The sequence below is a fragment of the Muscardinus avellanarius genome (genome assembly GCF_963383645.1).
Source record: "Muscardinus avellanarius genome assembly, chromosome: 5".
NCBI lineage: Eukaryota > Metazoa > Chordata > Mammalia > Rodentia > Gliridae > Muscardinus > Muscardinus avellanarius.
In genome coordinates this window covers 75,593,271-75,610,112 of record NC_137790.1, presented here as the reverse complement: position 1 = coordinate 75,610,112, position 16,842 = coordinate 75,593,271, and the positions used below count along the sequence as shown (strand labels likewise).

Below are 16,842 nucleotides of genomic sequence, written 5' to 3'. Positions count from 1 at the left end.
ATACATAACCCTTTGGATAAGAATTATGGAATTTAGAGCAAAATTAGCAATATATACAGAATTCCCTCCCCAAGCACTAATGTGAGTCCACAGATACTTAGATAATTTGATAATTCAAATTCAAGTTGAGAAAGTGGGGGTGGGGGCGTGTGCGTGCGCTTCTGGAATTCGAACCCAGGGAATTCTACCTGGGTTCCATCTCCAGCCCGATTTTTAATAATTATTCATTTATTTATTTTGCGGCACTGGGGATGGAACTCAGAGGCATTCTATCCCCGAGCTACACCTCCAGCCCTATTTTTTTTTTTTTTTCGAAACAGTGTCTCACTGAGTTGCAGAGGTCCTCAGTAGCTGAGGCTGTCCACGAACCTCGATCCTCTGGCCTCAGCCGCCCAAATGCTGGGATTACAAGCGTGCGCCACCACGCCCAGCTGAGAAAGGTTTTAAATTGTATGGCAGAGTCCACTATCACTGTCCAAGTTTCTGATGGCAACAGCGGCGAGAAAGAATCTTTCATGCTTACTCGGCTCCTCCCGCGCCGGTCGGGCAGCGCTTGCTGGTGAGGAGCCCTGTTGGAGGGCTGGCGCGGCTCTGCGGGTGCCGGGGCTGCGCTGGATCCCCGGGGCCGGGCGGGCGGGCGGGCGGGGCCGGTGCGGTCCAGGCCCGGCCGGGTGCGCAGCCCCAGCCCCGCCCTCCGGCGGCTCGCCCGCGCATGCGCCGCGGCGGCGGCGGCGGCGGCGGACCCGAGGTGTCGGCTGGGAAATGGCGGCCGCGGGCTTGGTCGCTGTGGCAGCGGCTGCCGAGTGCTCGGGCCCGGTGGCGTCGGCCGGCAGCCTCCCGGGTGTACACTGCGGCCCGAGCCTCGGGTCAGGCCCCGGCCCCGGCCCGGGCTCGTGGAGCCGCTCCCTCGACCGGGCGCTGGAGGAGGCGGCGGTCACCGGGGTGCTGAGCCTGAGCGGCCGGAAACTGAGGGAGTTTCCCCGGGGAGCGGCCAGCCACGACCTGACGGACACCACCCGGGCGGGTGAGCGGGCGGCGGGCGGCGGGCGGCGGGCGGCGGGCGGCGGGGCCGGCCTGCGCCAGAGCCCGGCCCGGGGCACCGGCGGTGTTGACGGGGTGATTACAGTCTAGGAAATCGCCTGCCTCTGCCAGGGAGAACCCGCCCCGCCGCGCGGCCCGGGCTCGGATGCCGAGGTGACGGCGCTGAGACCGGGAGGTGCGCGCACCGGCCGCCGCGCTGCGACCTGTCTGGCCCTGGCATTTCCGAGGGGGTGGGAGAGAGTTGGTGTAAAGTGAACTTAGGCGTGTACCTTCTTTCTCTGCTTCCAAAGTTGTTTCCAAAGGCGCAGAACTACTTAGGAAAGATCGCCCACCATGTCTCTATCTGAGTTTTGTTTTACACATTTTTAACATGCAAAGGAGAATAAGGAATTAGGTAATATTTGGTTTTCTTAGTTGTAGGAAACAAAGGCACGTGATGGGGAGTTCAGCATTCTGTAATGCTTGTCCCGTTTAAAATATAGCTCCCTCGGGGCATACATGAAAAATTAAGTCAATTCATGTTTTACAGATACAAAGAGGAAAAAATACTTGATAAATTTTTATGTGTGCAACCAAAGAATGTGCAGCATTTTGTGTCTTTTATTCATTCCGATTTATTTATTTTAAAAGCCTTAACACCTTTATGTTTGTGGTCTCACTAAAGTTGATAAGTAGTACATATAAGTCACTCATGTTTGAAAAACAAACAGAATTGCTAAACTTCTTTAAGAAACTATTCTTCCAAAGAAACTTTTTCTACAGGGTAGATGGAGGAAATTGAATGCCTAACTTACTTGATCTTTTTTGAAAACAGTTGTGATAATTTGTATTTTTTAGTGAATGATACTAAATTTGCTAAGGTGAATATGAGCAGCCACTTGCCTTTTGTATGTGTTCTGATAGACAGCATCCAGAATTGTCATTCATATCTCACATTTCCTGATTCTTTTTAGGAGATGGCTATATGACAGTGATTTTGCATCGTTGTGAGTCATTTGGCATTACTCCATTAAGCCTGAAGCTAAAGATCAAGTTGATTATAGGAGTTTATTTAGTTCATTATCTTACTTGCTGTTAAGTAGTTCTAGGAGCAATATGTTGAGCTTTTAAGAAGTATTTATTTATGAAAAATAATATATAGTCCCAAGAAAGTTTTTCCTTACTGTGCTCTGTTCTTCCTCCGCCTCCAGCTGAACCCAGAGCTTTGTTCATGCTAGGCTTTTTGTCTACTACTGAGCTACATCCCAACCCTTTTTATTTTAAGACAGTGTTTTGCTAAACTGCCCAAACTGACCTTAAATTTGGAATCCTCCTGCCTCAGCCTCCTGAGTAGCTCAGATTACAGGCATGCACCATCATACTCTGTGCTCTGAATATTTTTCTCTTTTTTTTCTTTTTTTCTTTTTTCTTTCCTTTTTTTTTTTTTTTTTTTTTTTTTTTTGGTGGTGGTGACTGAACCAGGGGCATTCTACCCAGGGGATTGAACCCAGGGGCATTCTACCTCCAAGCTATACTCCGGCCCCTTTTTATTTATTATATTTTATTTTATTTTTGCGGTACCAGTCCTATTTTTTATTCTTTATTTTGAAACAGGGTCTCACTGAGTTGCAGAGGGCCTCACTAAGTAGCTGAGGCTGGCCTCTAACCTGCTATTCCAAGCGTTTGCCACCATGCTCTGTGCTTTTTTTTTTTTTTTTTTTTTTTTGGAACAGAGTCTCAGTAAGTTGCTGAGGTTGGCCTCAAACCTGCACTCCTCCTGTCTCAGCCTTCTGATTATTGTGATTTACAGGCATGTGCCACCATACCCAGCTGGAATTTTCTTTCTTTTTTTCATTATATATATACTGGAGATGGAACCCAGGGGCATTTTACCTCCGAGCCCCGGTCCTATTTTTTAGTCCTTTTATTTTTTTGAAACAGGGTCTCACTGAGTTCCTCACTAATTAGCTGAGGCTATCCATGAACCAGGATCCTCTGGTTTTCACCTCCCTAATGCTGGCATTATAAGCCTGTGCCACCACGCTCAGCCCCAGCCAGAATTTTTATGTATGTTATTACCCACACTTTAATTCTGTAAACCTAAGTAAAAGGTATTTTATAACCTATTAAACTAGATATATTTCTAACATGTAGAAATATCACTAAGTATAAGAAATCTTAGAACATAAAACAGGCTATAAATTGTTTTAAACATTGTGGCACTAGAGATAGAAGCCAAAGGCGTTTTATCTCCATTCTATATCCTAGGCCAATTTTTTCTTATTTGGAAATAGAGTCTCACTAGGTTGTTGAGGACCTCTCTTAAGTTGCTGAGGCTGGCTTTGAATCTACCATCCCCCTGTCTCAGCCTCCCAAGTACTGGGATTACAAGTGTGTCCCACCATGCTCTGCTTAGTTTTTATTTTTTGAAACAGGGTCTCATTAAGTTGCAGAGGGTCTAAGTAGCTAAGGCTGGCTACAAACCTGTGATTCTCCTGTCTCAGCCTCCCAAGTATTGGGATTACAAGCATGTGCCACCAAACCCAGTTAGAGGTAGAATATTAACCCATGTTCATCTAACTCCATTCTCTCTAGTATATCAAGCAGCTTCCCAGTGTGCAAATGGTTATTAATTTTCCTGTTTTAATTTTTAGTGAAACCAAAGTTTAGAGATACTAAATAACATTCTCAAAGATGTGAGGTAAAGGGCAGGGAAGAGAGTATTAGGATTGGAGTCATGTTTGAGGTAACCTTTAATATTGCTTTTATAGCAGGTACTTGATGAATCTAGACTTACAGCTAAAATATTTTGTTCAGACTCTATAAAGTTTAAAGTCAAGTTAAATGACATCAAAGTTGCCTCATAGATTTTTTTTCATATGTATAGAATGTACATGGGAGAGCTGCTATCCTTCAAGAGTTGATATCCTAGGAAACAGAACATATTATATAAATACTTTTCATACTAGACATGTTTAGAATTTATCAGGAACATTTTCTTCAAGTTTCCCCTTCTGTTTGTTTAAAAAGGTAGTTTTTTAATTTTATTTTTTGCATTACTGGGGATTGACCCCAGGGGCATTCTACCTCTGAGCTACACCCCCAGCCCTATTTTTTATTCTTTATTTTGAAACAGAGTCTCACTATGTTTTCAAGAGCCTCACTAAGTAGCTGAGGCCGGCCACAAACCTGCGATCTTCCTGTATCAGCCTCCCAGATATTGGGATTATAAGTGTGCACCACCATGCCCGGCTTAAAAAGGTAGATCTTTATGAAAAGGAAAATTTATTTGGGAATAGGTATCTCAATCCATGTAAAAGGAAATCTTAGAAGAAATCACAGAAGACTTTCTGGAGCAGAAAAGATAAAACTTGGATTTGGATAGGCAGAAAATGAGAAGGAAAGTCATTCCAGACAGTGGTGGACAATATGGCAGAAAGAGAATAGGGAACATCAGTTAATTTGCCAGTTCACCATCCATTCCCTTTTCCATCTGATAACAATAACTCAATTTTTTTAGGGCAACACCCCTCTCAGTGACATGAATCTCACTCTGGCACAGGATATATATGTGACTCAGGCCTTAGCTGATTGCCAGTCTATGCTCTGGCCACAGTAATTGTTCAGGGATGAGCACATTTTCCTATCAGCACATGTGAATGTAAATTCTGAATATTTTTGTTGAACTGTTCAGAAAGAGGCATGCTTTGAGCCCTGGAGTTGTTGAGAGAATAGAATGTGAGCCTAGAAGCTGGACGTGTTTGCACATGCTTGTAATCCCAGTACTTTGGAGGCTGAGACAGGAGGATCCAGATTTTCCACTAACTTCAGCTACTAAGGCCCTCTGCAACTAAGTGAGACCCTGTTTCAAAAAAAAGAATAAAAATTTGGACTGAGGTTGTAGCTCAGAAATAGAATGGCCCCTGGGTTCAATTCCCAGTGCCACAGAGAAAATATGTGAATCTAGACCTTGCCAATACCAAAAAAATGGAAAGAGTGAGATGAGTTCTGAATTCAGTGTTTGAAACTTGAGACTCATAGCCATGCCTAAAGTTAGTTCTATCCTGGGATTTTGAGATTATGTGAGCTAATAAATTCTCTTTTGTCTTAATTTCAGTAGAATGTTTTGATGTGAAATAAAGAATGTGACTAATACAGCGAGAGAGCTTTTGACATTGTGTTGAGGCCAATTTGGTTGTGTAAATGATTGGATAAGAAAATAAAAGAATCCTTTTATGTATGAGGAAGCTAGGTTGGTGATATATTTAGAGACACTTGAACATTCATTTGATATTTATTTAATTTTTTGTGTGTGTGGTACTGGGGGTGGAACCCAGGGGTTTTTTCTACCTCCGGGCTATACTCCCAGCCCTATTTTATACTTTAAAATATAAAGTATATGTTTTTTTGGAAACAGGGTCTCACTAAGTTGCTGAAAGCCTCACTAAGTAGCTGAGGCTGGCTTCGAACCTGTGCGATCCTCCTGTCTTGCATCCCAAGTGCTGAGATTACAAGCGTGTGCCACCACACCTGGCTTCGATATTTATTTATTAAGGGACTTTGACAGTTGTAGATATACAAAGAGGACCAAGATACTAACTGCCTTCAGAGAACTTAAGGTATCTAGTAAGAAAGACTATTTGACTTATTTAATAACAAAACTTTTATGTGCAGCCAGGTGTGGTAGTGCATATGTAATCCAAGTGCTTAGGAGGCTGAGACAGGAGATGGCACTGTAGTGAGACCCTGTTTCCAAATACAGTATAAAAGCAGGTCTGAGGGTATAGCCCAGAGGTAGAAAGCCTCTCGGTTCCATCCCCAGTACCACCAAAAAATAAAAAAAAAAAACCCACAACTTTTTTATGTGTTAGGCATTATGCTAGGTAACGTAGGAGGGACAAAAAAAAAAAAAGCCATATGAGTATTTAAAATTCAGTGATTTCATTGAGTGGCTGTAGAAATAATTGACATCTATGAGGGAGTGAAAAATAAGCTGGAAAATGAAAATGTAAAAATGCTAATTGAATTTATTAAAAAATAAAGATAGCTGTTAAACCTGGAGGACAATATTTCCTGACCTTTGTGTTAGTTCTCTGTTTCTGTGACAAAATACCTGATGTAACCAACCTAAAAAGAGCAAAGGATTGTTTTGGCTCACAGTTTCAGAGGTTTCAGTCTATAATTACTTGGCCCTGTTGTGTGTGGTAGCACAGTACCTCATAGTGGGAGCAAATGACAGCGGAGGCCTGTTCACCTCATGGTGGCCAGGAAACCCTACCAGGAAGGTTAGATTGTAGAGCAGTGTGTGAGCTGTCTGCTTTGCATTCATTGGATTTTTCGGTTTGTTCTGAATTGTGCCAATCTGATAGGTGAAAGATGGTATCTGGCGCTTTAGAGTGAAGTTAAGGCTAGAGTAATAAATTCATGAGAACCATAGAGTTTTCTAAGATTCTTGGATAAGAGTGGAAAAAGTGGAAAAGGTAGTCATTTAAGGTGAGAAAAGAGTTGGTTTGGTGGCACACTCCTATAATCATGTACTTGAGAGGCTGAGACAGGAGGATCAAACAACTGAGATTATACACCAAAGAAAACAGATTAAGATGTAGTGGGTGTGTCAAGGTAATGCAATATTACTGAAGTCATGAGAATTGAAACTTTAAGAAATAAATACAAGTATTGGTAAAAGGAATGAAGATTGAGATTGTTAAATGCCATTTAATTTTTCAAGGATGCAATCTTAACCCACAAAATTATGGTTTTGTAATACGTCTTGGAAATATGCACTGGAGTGCCAGGTCTTAAGCAGAAATGTGTGTTTTTCTGGAATCTTTATTGATGTCTGTTTCGTATTAGTTATATATGTAGTACCAGTTCTTCTAGAACAGTGCTTTTCAATACTAGCCATTATCCTTATTTGCTATTAAAATAAAAAATTTTGAGATGGGTGTGGTAGCTGAGACAGGACATCATAGGTTTAAGGCCAGCATATAATAAATTAGATTAATTTCAAAATAAAAAGGGCTTGGAGGTGTAGCTCAGTGGTACTAGGGATTGCACCCCCCTAGTTCAACCTCTAGTACTACACCCTCTTGAAAAAGTTTTTAATGGTTGCTGGGCATGGTGGTACATGCTTTGTAATCCCAGTACTTGGGAGGCTGAGACAGGAGGATCTCACATTCATGGCCAGCCTCAGCTATTTAGTGAGGCCTCCAGAATGCTGGGATTACAAGCTTACGGCATCACGTCCGGCCTATATAAATTTTTTTAAGTGCATATTATTTGTTAGAATAATTCTACTTCTAGGAATTTACCCAATAAAACAGTAAGAGATGTAAGCAAAGAGTTATATAAAATAATATTCAATATATTCCTAGTCCTTTTTATTCTTTTCTTTATTTTATTGGTGCACTGTATTCATACATCATAATGGGATAAAAATAATGCTTTTGTAGACATACATGCACACATCGCCCAGTTAAGCCCCTACCCGATCCCCACCCCGTTCCCTCCCCATCCCTCCTTCCCATGCTTGGCTTAGTGGTTGACATCTAGTATTATAGCAATTTATCCAATATTAACGTTGATAATCTCACATAACAGTTTCATTTGTCTGATACCAAGCTTTTGATGACTTAAAGATAACGTTTCAATATTTCTTTTTGCTTTCTTTCTTACCAGAGAATATTTCTTTCTTTTTCTTTTTTAAGGTGAAACTATCATATATTTATTTATTTATTTTTCACAAAAAATCTATCCTAATATGGAATATGGACTCTAGATACCCAAAACGATCTCGAAAAAGAACAAAGCTAGAAGATGTATATTTTCTGATTTCAAACCATATAAAGCTACAATAATTGAAACAGTGTAGTACTGTTCTGAAGGCAGATATATAAACCATTGGAGTTAAATAAAAGCCTAGAGATAAATTCTTCCACATATTGTCAAGTTATTTTTGACAAGGTTTCCACAAACATTTGGTGGAGGAAATAATTATCTTTTAACTAAATATTGTTGAAAAATAATAATTACATGAAAAAGAATAAAATTGGACCCTTACCTAACACCATATACAAATATTAACTCAAAATAGAGAAAAGACCTAAATATAAATCTTAAGACTATAAACTTTTAGAAGAAAATCTGGGTCATAAAACCTCACAACATTGAAATTGGCAGTGATTTCTTGGATATGATTTCAATGACACAGGCAACAAAAGGGTAAACAAACTACCTAAAAAATAAAAGCATATTGTATATCCAAAGACAATGTAAACAGAGTTAAAAGTTACTGATAGAATAGGATAAAATATTTCCAAATGCTATATCTGAAGGTATATTAGTATTCCAACTAGAAATCCTAAAAATTAGCAACAATAAAAGCAAACAATACCATTTAGAGATAGGTAAAAGACTAACATAAATAATGAATCTCCACAGATAACTAATCTTAGTTGTCTGTTGGATGGAAAATCTTGTTTCTCTGATTCTGGTGTGTGTTACCTATTTCTTCTTTGTAGTTAATCTCTTTGAGTATTTTCTCTAGCGTTGGTTTTGAAGACATAAATTCCTTCAGTTTCTGTTTGTCATGGAAGCTTCTTATTTCCCCATCTAATTTGATAGAAAGTTTTGCTGGGTAGGTAATTTTTGGCTGGAAGTTGTTTTCTTTCAGAGTTTGGAATATGTTACTCCAAGCCCTTCTGGCTCTCATGACTTGGTTTGGGAAGTCTGGAGTGATTCTAATTGTTTTGCCTCTGAATGTCATTTGGCCCTTTGTTTTTGTTGCCTTTAAGATTCTCTGCTTGGCTTCCACATTAGTCATTTTGACAATTATGTGGCGTGGGGATCCTCTTCTCCGATCCTGTCTAAAGGGAGTTCTATAAGTTTCCTGGACCTGTGTATCGACCTCTTGCTCTATGTTTGGAAAATTTTCTGCTATTATTTCTTTGAAGATATTACTTATCCCTTTGGTTTCACCTTCTTTTCCCTCCTCTATTCCAATTATTCTTAGGTTAGCTCTCTTAAAATGGGCCCATATTTCTTCAATGTCAGATTCCTGCTGTTGGATCTTTTTTTCTAGATTAGAAACTATGCATTCATTTTTGGATTGATCATCTTCTAAGATCAAGATTCTATTCTCCATGTGGTCTAGTCAGTTGTTTGTACTTTGAATTGAGGCCTTTACTTCATTAATTGCATTCTTTATCTCTTTTTGACTCTCTCTGAATTCTTTTCGAAACACCTCTATTATTTCTACAGTTATTTTCCTGATTTGATCTTCTAGAAATCTCTGAGTTTCTGTTTTATCGGGTTCTGATGTGGGGTTGTGGGCATTCATTGCTCCATTGTTATTCCTCTTTCCCATGATTTCGGAAGTTTGTGCCTTCTCTGGGTTCTTCCCTTGGGTCACTACGACTTCACTTAAGGTGCTCTGGATCTCGAGTCTGTGGTATCTCGGTCCCCACTACTCATTTACTGGGTTGTATGGCAGAGTCTCAGACCCAGGGAGTCAATCAAGACTGCTTTAGACCATGGGGGATGCCAGGTTGGGCGTTCTCCTATGGTGTAAAATCTCTGCCACCGCCACTCCCCCACTGGGTCAAGTCCCTGGGAGTGCAATAATGGGATTTCTCCTCCAGGGTCCGCAATTTGACTCACTGTTGTTGAGTGCGCAGATGTAGCTGTTGTGGAGTCGGTGAATTCGCTGCTGCTGCTGCTGCTGCCGGTGGCAATATGGCGCTGCTGCCACGCCCTCGGCCGTGAGGCTGGCATATTTCTTTTCTGGTTTTGAGCTCCGCTCTGAGTCTCTGCAAGGTGTGCCAAGCCCCGCCCCTGGGAGCTTTAGATGCTCCCTGATCCGCAGTGGCTCATCTCGGCTCGCTGTCTGCCGCTCCTCTCTGGAGCCTGGTGGGCTGTTGAGTGCGTTGGTCTATAGCCGTAGTTGTCCAGTGAACTCGCCGCTGCCGCCGGTAGCGTCCTATGGCGTGAGGCCGGCATATCTCCTCTGTGGCTCTGGGCTCTGTTCTGAGTCCCCCTCCTCTCTGGAGCCTGGTGCTGCAAGAAAAGATGGCGCCCGCGCTGTTCCGCACCACGGCTCCGGCTGCAGCACTGCTGTCTGGTTTCTTTTTGGTGTCTCGTTTTTCCAGCCCTCTTTTTCTCCATCCCTTGTAATTACATTTTTTGTTTCTCTGGTTATGGTGTTTTCTGGCTATGAAAGGCACTGATTTTGTGGTAATAGAGATTGGTTGTTAGCGGGGCTCGTAAGCCCCGCTTTCCTCCATCACCATCTTCCCGGAAGTCCTCCCCTTTTTATTCTTTATTATGAAACAGGGTCTCACTAGATTGCTGAGACTCTTCCTAAATTGATGAGGTTGGTTTCAAATCCGAGTCCCTGTTTCAGGTTCCCAAATACTGGGATTATAGGCATGCACCACCACACCCAGCTAGGGGAAAATGCAAACCATATAAAGTGGATACTTTGTTATTTCAACACACAAACATACATTTAAGGGAAAACACAACACCCGGTTGGGATGTAGATTAATGGTAAAGTAATTGCCTAGAATGCATAAGATTCTCCTGGGTTCAATCCCCAGTACCTTAATAAACAAAACAAAACAAAAACCTAGAATAATTTTCAAAATGTTAACCATTAATAATATTATCTCTGCAGTAATAATCTTTGCCCCTTCCCTTGTGTATTTGTTCTTTCCAAATTTTATACCAGAAATACACATTACAGTCACTAAAAAATTGAAGTTAAGTATATAGGAGTTTATATACATGAACAAAAAACTTCTGATTCTTTGTTATCAACTGGTTATAAGGAAAAGGTAACAGTTTAAAAAATTTTTTTCTGAGGCAGGTGTGGTGCCAGTACTTGGGAGGCTGAGATAAGATTGCAGGTTCTCAGACAGCCTCAGGTACTTAGTGGGGCCCTGTGCAACTTAGTGAGACCTTGTTTCAAAATAAAGTATAAGAAATAGGACTGGGGGTATAGCTCAGAGGTAGAATGCCCTAGGTTCATTCCTCAGTATGGAGGTTTGTGGACAGCCTCAGCTACTTAGGCCCTTTGCAACTCAGTGAAACCCTGTTTCAAAAAATAAAAAACCTAGCTGGGCGTGGTGGCGCACGCTTGTAATCCCAGCATTCAGGAGGCTGAGACCTGGAGGATCGCGGTTCGCAGACAGCCTCAGCTACTTAGTGAGGCCTTCTGCAACTCAGTGAGACCCAGTTTCAAAATAAAGAATAAAAAATAGGGCAGGAGATGTAGCTCAGAGGTCGAATGCCCCTGGGTTCCATCCCCAGACCTGAAAAAAATTAAAAACAAAAAAATAAAAAACCTCATTAAGTTGATGAGTGTTTTGCTGTGTTGCTGAGACTAGTCCTAAACCTGTGATCCTCTTGTCTCAACCTCCCAAGTACTGGAATTACAGGCGTCTGCCACCACACCTACTTTATTTTGCTTGGAAACAGGGTCTCACTAAGTTGCTGTGGGTCTTGATAAATTGTGGAGGCTAGCCTTGAACCTGCAGTTCTCCTGTCTCAGGATCTCAAGCACTAGAACAGTAGGCATGAACCACTGTGCCAAGCTCTGTATATCTTTATAAAGAGAGAGGGGATGTAGGAGATAAGAATAATGATAAAAAATTTTTATTGAAGTACTCCTGACATCAGATGAGATCTGGGGTACAGAGATCTTAAAATTGCTGTGTAAAACAACTTGAAAATTAAAGGTTTGAAGTTGTCCTAAGAATTCCACTTTAAATTTTTATTTTTACTTAAATACAAATCTATCATTTAAAATTACTGGTGACTCAGCCAGGCCTGATGGTGCACGCTTGTAATCCCAGTACTTGGGAGGCTAACACAGGATCGCACATTCAGCCTCAGCTACTTAAGGAGGTCCTCCAGAACTTAATGAGACTCTATTTCAAAATTAAGAAGAAAAAAATAAGCTGGGCATGGTGGTGCATGCTTGTAATCCCAGCATTTGGGAGGTGGATACCTGAGGATTGCGGACACGGACAGCCTTAGCTACTTACCGAGGCCATTCACAACTCAGTGAGACCCTGCTTCAAAAAAATATAAAGACTAAAAAAATAGGATTGGAGGTGTAGCCCTGGGTTCAACCCTAGTTCTGAATATATACACACACACACATATATATATCTCCAAGAAATGACCAAAAGAAGTTTCAATACTATCTTTTCTTGGGAGGAGGGATGCTGGAGATTGAACACAGGGGCTGTCTACCTCCAAGCTACAAACTCAAGCCTATTTTATTTTAATTAATGTTTTGTTGTTGTTTTTTTATGGTACTGGGGATAGAACCTAGGGGGCATTCTACCTTCAAGATACAGCCCCAGCACTTTATTATTTATTTATTATTTATTTATTTTTGCAGTACTAGGGGTGGAACCTGAGGACCTCTATCTCCAAGCTACACTCCCAGCCCTGTTTTTTATTGTTTATTTTTAAACAGAGTTTCGCTGAGTTGCAAAGGGCCTCACTAAGTAGCTGAGGCTGTCTGTGAGCCACAATTCTCTTGTCTTAGCCTCCCAAATGCTGAGATTATAAACATGCACCACAATGCCTGGCGTGTTTATTTTTTATTTGGAAACAGGGTCTCACTAAGTTGTGGAGAGCTTTGCCCAGTTTTTGAAGCTGGCCTCCCAAGTACTGGGATTACAGACATGAGCCACACACTCATCTTATTCTTTTGTTATGTGTGTGATCTGCTCTCCATTGTCAGAAGTATGGACATGGCTGGGCTTGGTGGCGTATGCTTATAATCCCCGCACTTGGGAGGCTGAGACAGGTGGATAGCACAGGTTTGAATACAGCCTCGGCTACTTAGTGAGGCTCTCGGCAACTTAGTGAGATCCTGTTTCCAAATAAAATATAAAATAGGTCTGGGAGTATAGCCCAGAGGTAGAAAGCCCCTGGGTTCCACCCCTAGTACCACCAAAAAGAAAAAGGGGAAAAAAAGAAGAAGGAGAGGAGGAAGAAGAAAAAGGAGGAGGAGAGGAGGAAGAAGGAAGAAGGGGGAGGAGGAGGAAGAGGAAGAAGTAGAAGTAGTAGTAGTAGTAGTAGTAGTAGTAGTAGTAGTAGTAGTATGGGCATGTTAGGTGTAGCGGTACACGCTTGTAATCCACCAGTACTTGAGAGGCTGAGACAGTAGGATTGTAAATTCAAAACCCACCTCAGCAAATAGTGAGACTCTCATTAACCTAGGGAGCTCCTGTTGCAAAATAAAAATAATATTGGACCTGGTGTGTAGCTCAGATAGAATGCCCCTGGGTTCAATCCCCAGTGCCACCCAAAAAAGTATGGATATAATGCTGTATATAATATACATTATAATTAAAATCTATGGAAATATACATTTAGAATTAAATCATGGAATGCTAAGAACTTGTCTTGTTGGGGTGAGTCCTCAGCTCAGGAACTCAGGGTCTGCAGGGTCCTTGACTAACGTGACGGAAAAGAATTTCAGCATGAGCCAGTTAGAGACATGGACAGAGGTTTATTTGGGAAAAGGGGAGGAAATACACTCGAGAGAATGCAGGCCCCTTAAGATGAGGAAGGCATATTGGAAAATTCAGGGTTCTCTTCTTATAGGGGACTTTCATGAGGGGTAGGCTAGAGAAGGTATGTGAGGATGAGCTCAGTCCTGTAGTCCCAACGCAGTTTATGGTGGGCAGGTGGTCTGGTCAGCCGGAGGGTGGATGAGTTCAGTCCAGTAGTCCCAAGGCGCTTCCTGATGGTCTGGTCAGCCTTAGGGTGGATGATCTTGGGTTGACTGGGGTCCTCATTAGTTGATTGACGGATAAGTTGGGATATCCTAAATTATAAGTTTTCTCAGAGATATTGTTAACTCTAGGGTCTACAAGTTTCCCAAGAATTTATGATAGAGTCAGACCTGGGAAAGGGAACTGGTTTGTGGACTAGAGGCAGAGGCACTTCAGCTCCAGGTTCATCCATATATATATATATATATATATATTTTTTTTTTTTTTTTTCAGTTTTGGGGATGGAACCCAGGGGCATTTGACCTCTGAGCTACACCCCCTGCCCTATGTTTTATTCTTTATTTTGAAATCGGGTCTCACTGAGTTGTGGAGGGCGTCACTTAAGTAGCTGAAGCTGTCTGCAAACTGCAATCCTCCAGTCTCAGCCTCCCGAATGCTGGGATTACAAGCCTGCGCCACCACGCCTGGCTTTGTTTTTATTTTCAAACAAGGTCTTGCTTGATTGATAAAAGTCTCACTACTTGCTGAGACTATCCTTGAACCTGGGATCCTTCTGTCTCAGCCTCCCAAGTACTGGGATTACAAGTGTGTGCCACCAAACCTGGCTAAAATACCTTCCAAATAACAAATCTCATCTGTTTTGATTACATAATTTTTATATTTCACCATTATCTTTTACATTGGCCCTAGTACCAGCAAAGCAAGAATAGAACCCAAGTCTCCAGACTATAAGAATAAATTACTCAGCTAAATTGAGTTGAAGTTCAAGTTTGGTTTAATTTTTCAATCTAGTGGAAAATTATAATATTTTTCATGGCTCAGCTTTGGAAATATGTAGCAAAATTTTATCAGCCTACGTACATACTTCAGCATCCCACTCCTTATGTGGAAAGCGTAAAGGGAGGAAAAAAGCTATTTTTCCAAGTCATTCAGTGTAATGATTGCTTTTCTGAACAAATGTATGCACACTGATAAAAAAATATGTGGTGTGTGCCTATTGTCCAGTTACTTTGGAGACTGAGGCAGGAGAAGTCATTGAGGCCAGCCTGGGCGAGGACCATCCCTAATAACTTTTCCAGTAAGACTTTTTTTTTTTTTTTTTTTTTTTTTTTGAGTACTAGGGATTGAACCCAGGGACATTCTTCCTCCAAGCCACACCTCCAATACTTTTTTTTTCCCCCGAAACAGGGTTTTACTAAGTTTCTAATGTTGGCCATGAACCTGAAAATCTCCTGTCTTTGCCTCCTAAATACTAGGATTATATGTGAACACCACTGTGCCTATCTCCACTGTCATATATTTAAAGCAAAAGAATGTATAATCAAGAAATGAGAGCTGGGCGTGGTGGTGCACACTTGTAATCCCCGCGCTTGGGAGGCTGAGACAGGAGGATCGCACGGGTTTGAAGCCAGCCCCAGCTACTTAGTGAGGCTCTCAGCAACTTAGTGAGACCCTATTTCCAAATAAAATATATTAAGAAAAAAAAGAAAAGGTCTGGGAGTATAGCCCAGAGGTAGAAAGCCTCTGGATTCCACCCCCAGTACCACAAAAAATAATTAATTAATTAATTAAAAAATAAAAAAAGAAATGAGGGAGACTTACTCTCTGGAGATCTTGAACTGAACTAGGTCTGTATTTGTGCATAGGCACAGTGGTGGCACATGCCTGCAATCCGGTCAGTCTCAGCAACTTAGTGAGATACTCAGTAATAAGACCTTGTTTCAAAATAAAACATAAAGGAGTGTGGGTATAGTTCAGAGGTAGGAAATCCTGAGTTTAATCCCCAGTACAAAAAAAAGGGGAGGAATGTGTTTACAGGTTTTTTTTGTTGTTGTTTTTGTTTTGGTGGTACTGGGGGTGGAACCCAGAGGCTTTTTACCTCCAGGCTATACTCCCAGACCTTTTTTATATTTTATTTGAAAACAGGGTCTCACTAAGTTGCTGAGGCTGGCTTTGAACCTGTGCGATCCTCCTGTCTCAGCCTCCCTCCCAAGCGCGGAGATTACAAGCGTGGGCCACCACGCCCAGCTTGTTGTTTTTTTGTGTTTTTTTTTTTTTTTTTTTGTAGTACTGGGAATGGAACCCAGGGGCATTCTACCTGAGAGCTACACCTCTAGCCCTGTTTTTTATTCTTTATTTTGAAACGGGGTCTCACTGAGTTTCAAAGGGCCTCACTAAGTAGCTGTGGCTGTCCTTGAACCGTGATCCTCATGTCTCTGCCTCCTAAATGCTGGGATTACAAGCATGTGCCATTATGCCCAGATTCTACATTGAAATTTTGACATTTAACATATGGAAGATCTCAAGCTGGGTATGTAGCTCAAGGGTAGAACATTGCCTGTCATGTGTGAGGAGCCTGCTAGTTTCAATCCCTAGTAACACACACAAACAGATCTCCAGGCTTTTTTCCACTTGGCTGATATATTCTCTGAAGATTGGAATTTTTCTCTTTGGAGAGACAGTGGGAGAGCCTAAGAGAAAAAACTCCTGGATACTGGTAATTATAAATGCCAAATGAAACAGGTATCTGCATTATATATATGTGGTATATTTCCACATGAATAAGGCCTAGCCTATGTACAGAGCTTCCAACCAGTAGTTTGTTTGTTTGTTTGTTTGTTTGTTTGTTTTGCGGTACTGGGGTGGAACATGGGCATTCTACTTCCAAGCTACACCCCCTGCCTTATTTATTTATTTATTTATTTATTTATGTGGTACTGGGGGTGGAACCCAGGGGCTTTCTACTTCTGGGCTATACTCCCAGACCTATTTTATATTTTTTTGGAAACAGGGTCTCACCAAGTTGCAGAGAGCCTCACTAAGTAGCTGAGGCTGGCTTCAAACCTGTGTGATCCTCTTGTCTCAGCCTCCCAAGCGCGGGGATTACAAGCATGCGCCACCACACCTGGCAATTCTTTAGTTAATTAATTAATTAATTAATTTGGTGGCATTGGGAATGGAACGCAGGGGCCTTCTACCTCCGGGTTACACTCCCAGACCTGTTTTATATTTTTATATTTTATTTGGAAACAGGGTCTCTTAAACCAGCTGAGGCTGGCTTCGAACC

General features: G+C 41.7%; 1 protein-coding gene across 3 annotated transcripts in view; it reads left to right on the top strand.

The window, feature by feature from the left end:
* Positions 1–762: 762 nt before the first annotated feature.
* Positions 763–16,842, top strand: part of LRCH3 (leucine rich repeats and calponin homology domain containing 3) — a gene marked incomplete at both ends in the record, with an annotated part of 105,263 nt that continues 89,183 nt past the window's right edge. For all 3 annotated transcript variants that reach the window (XM_080695901.1, XM_080695902.1, XM_080695900.1), the window contains one exon: positions 763–1,024. In XM_080695901.1, the coding sequence (XP_080552027.1) occupies positions 763–1,024 (262 nt within the window). The remainder of the gene's footprint in view (positions 1,025–16,842) is intronic.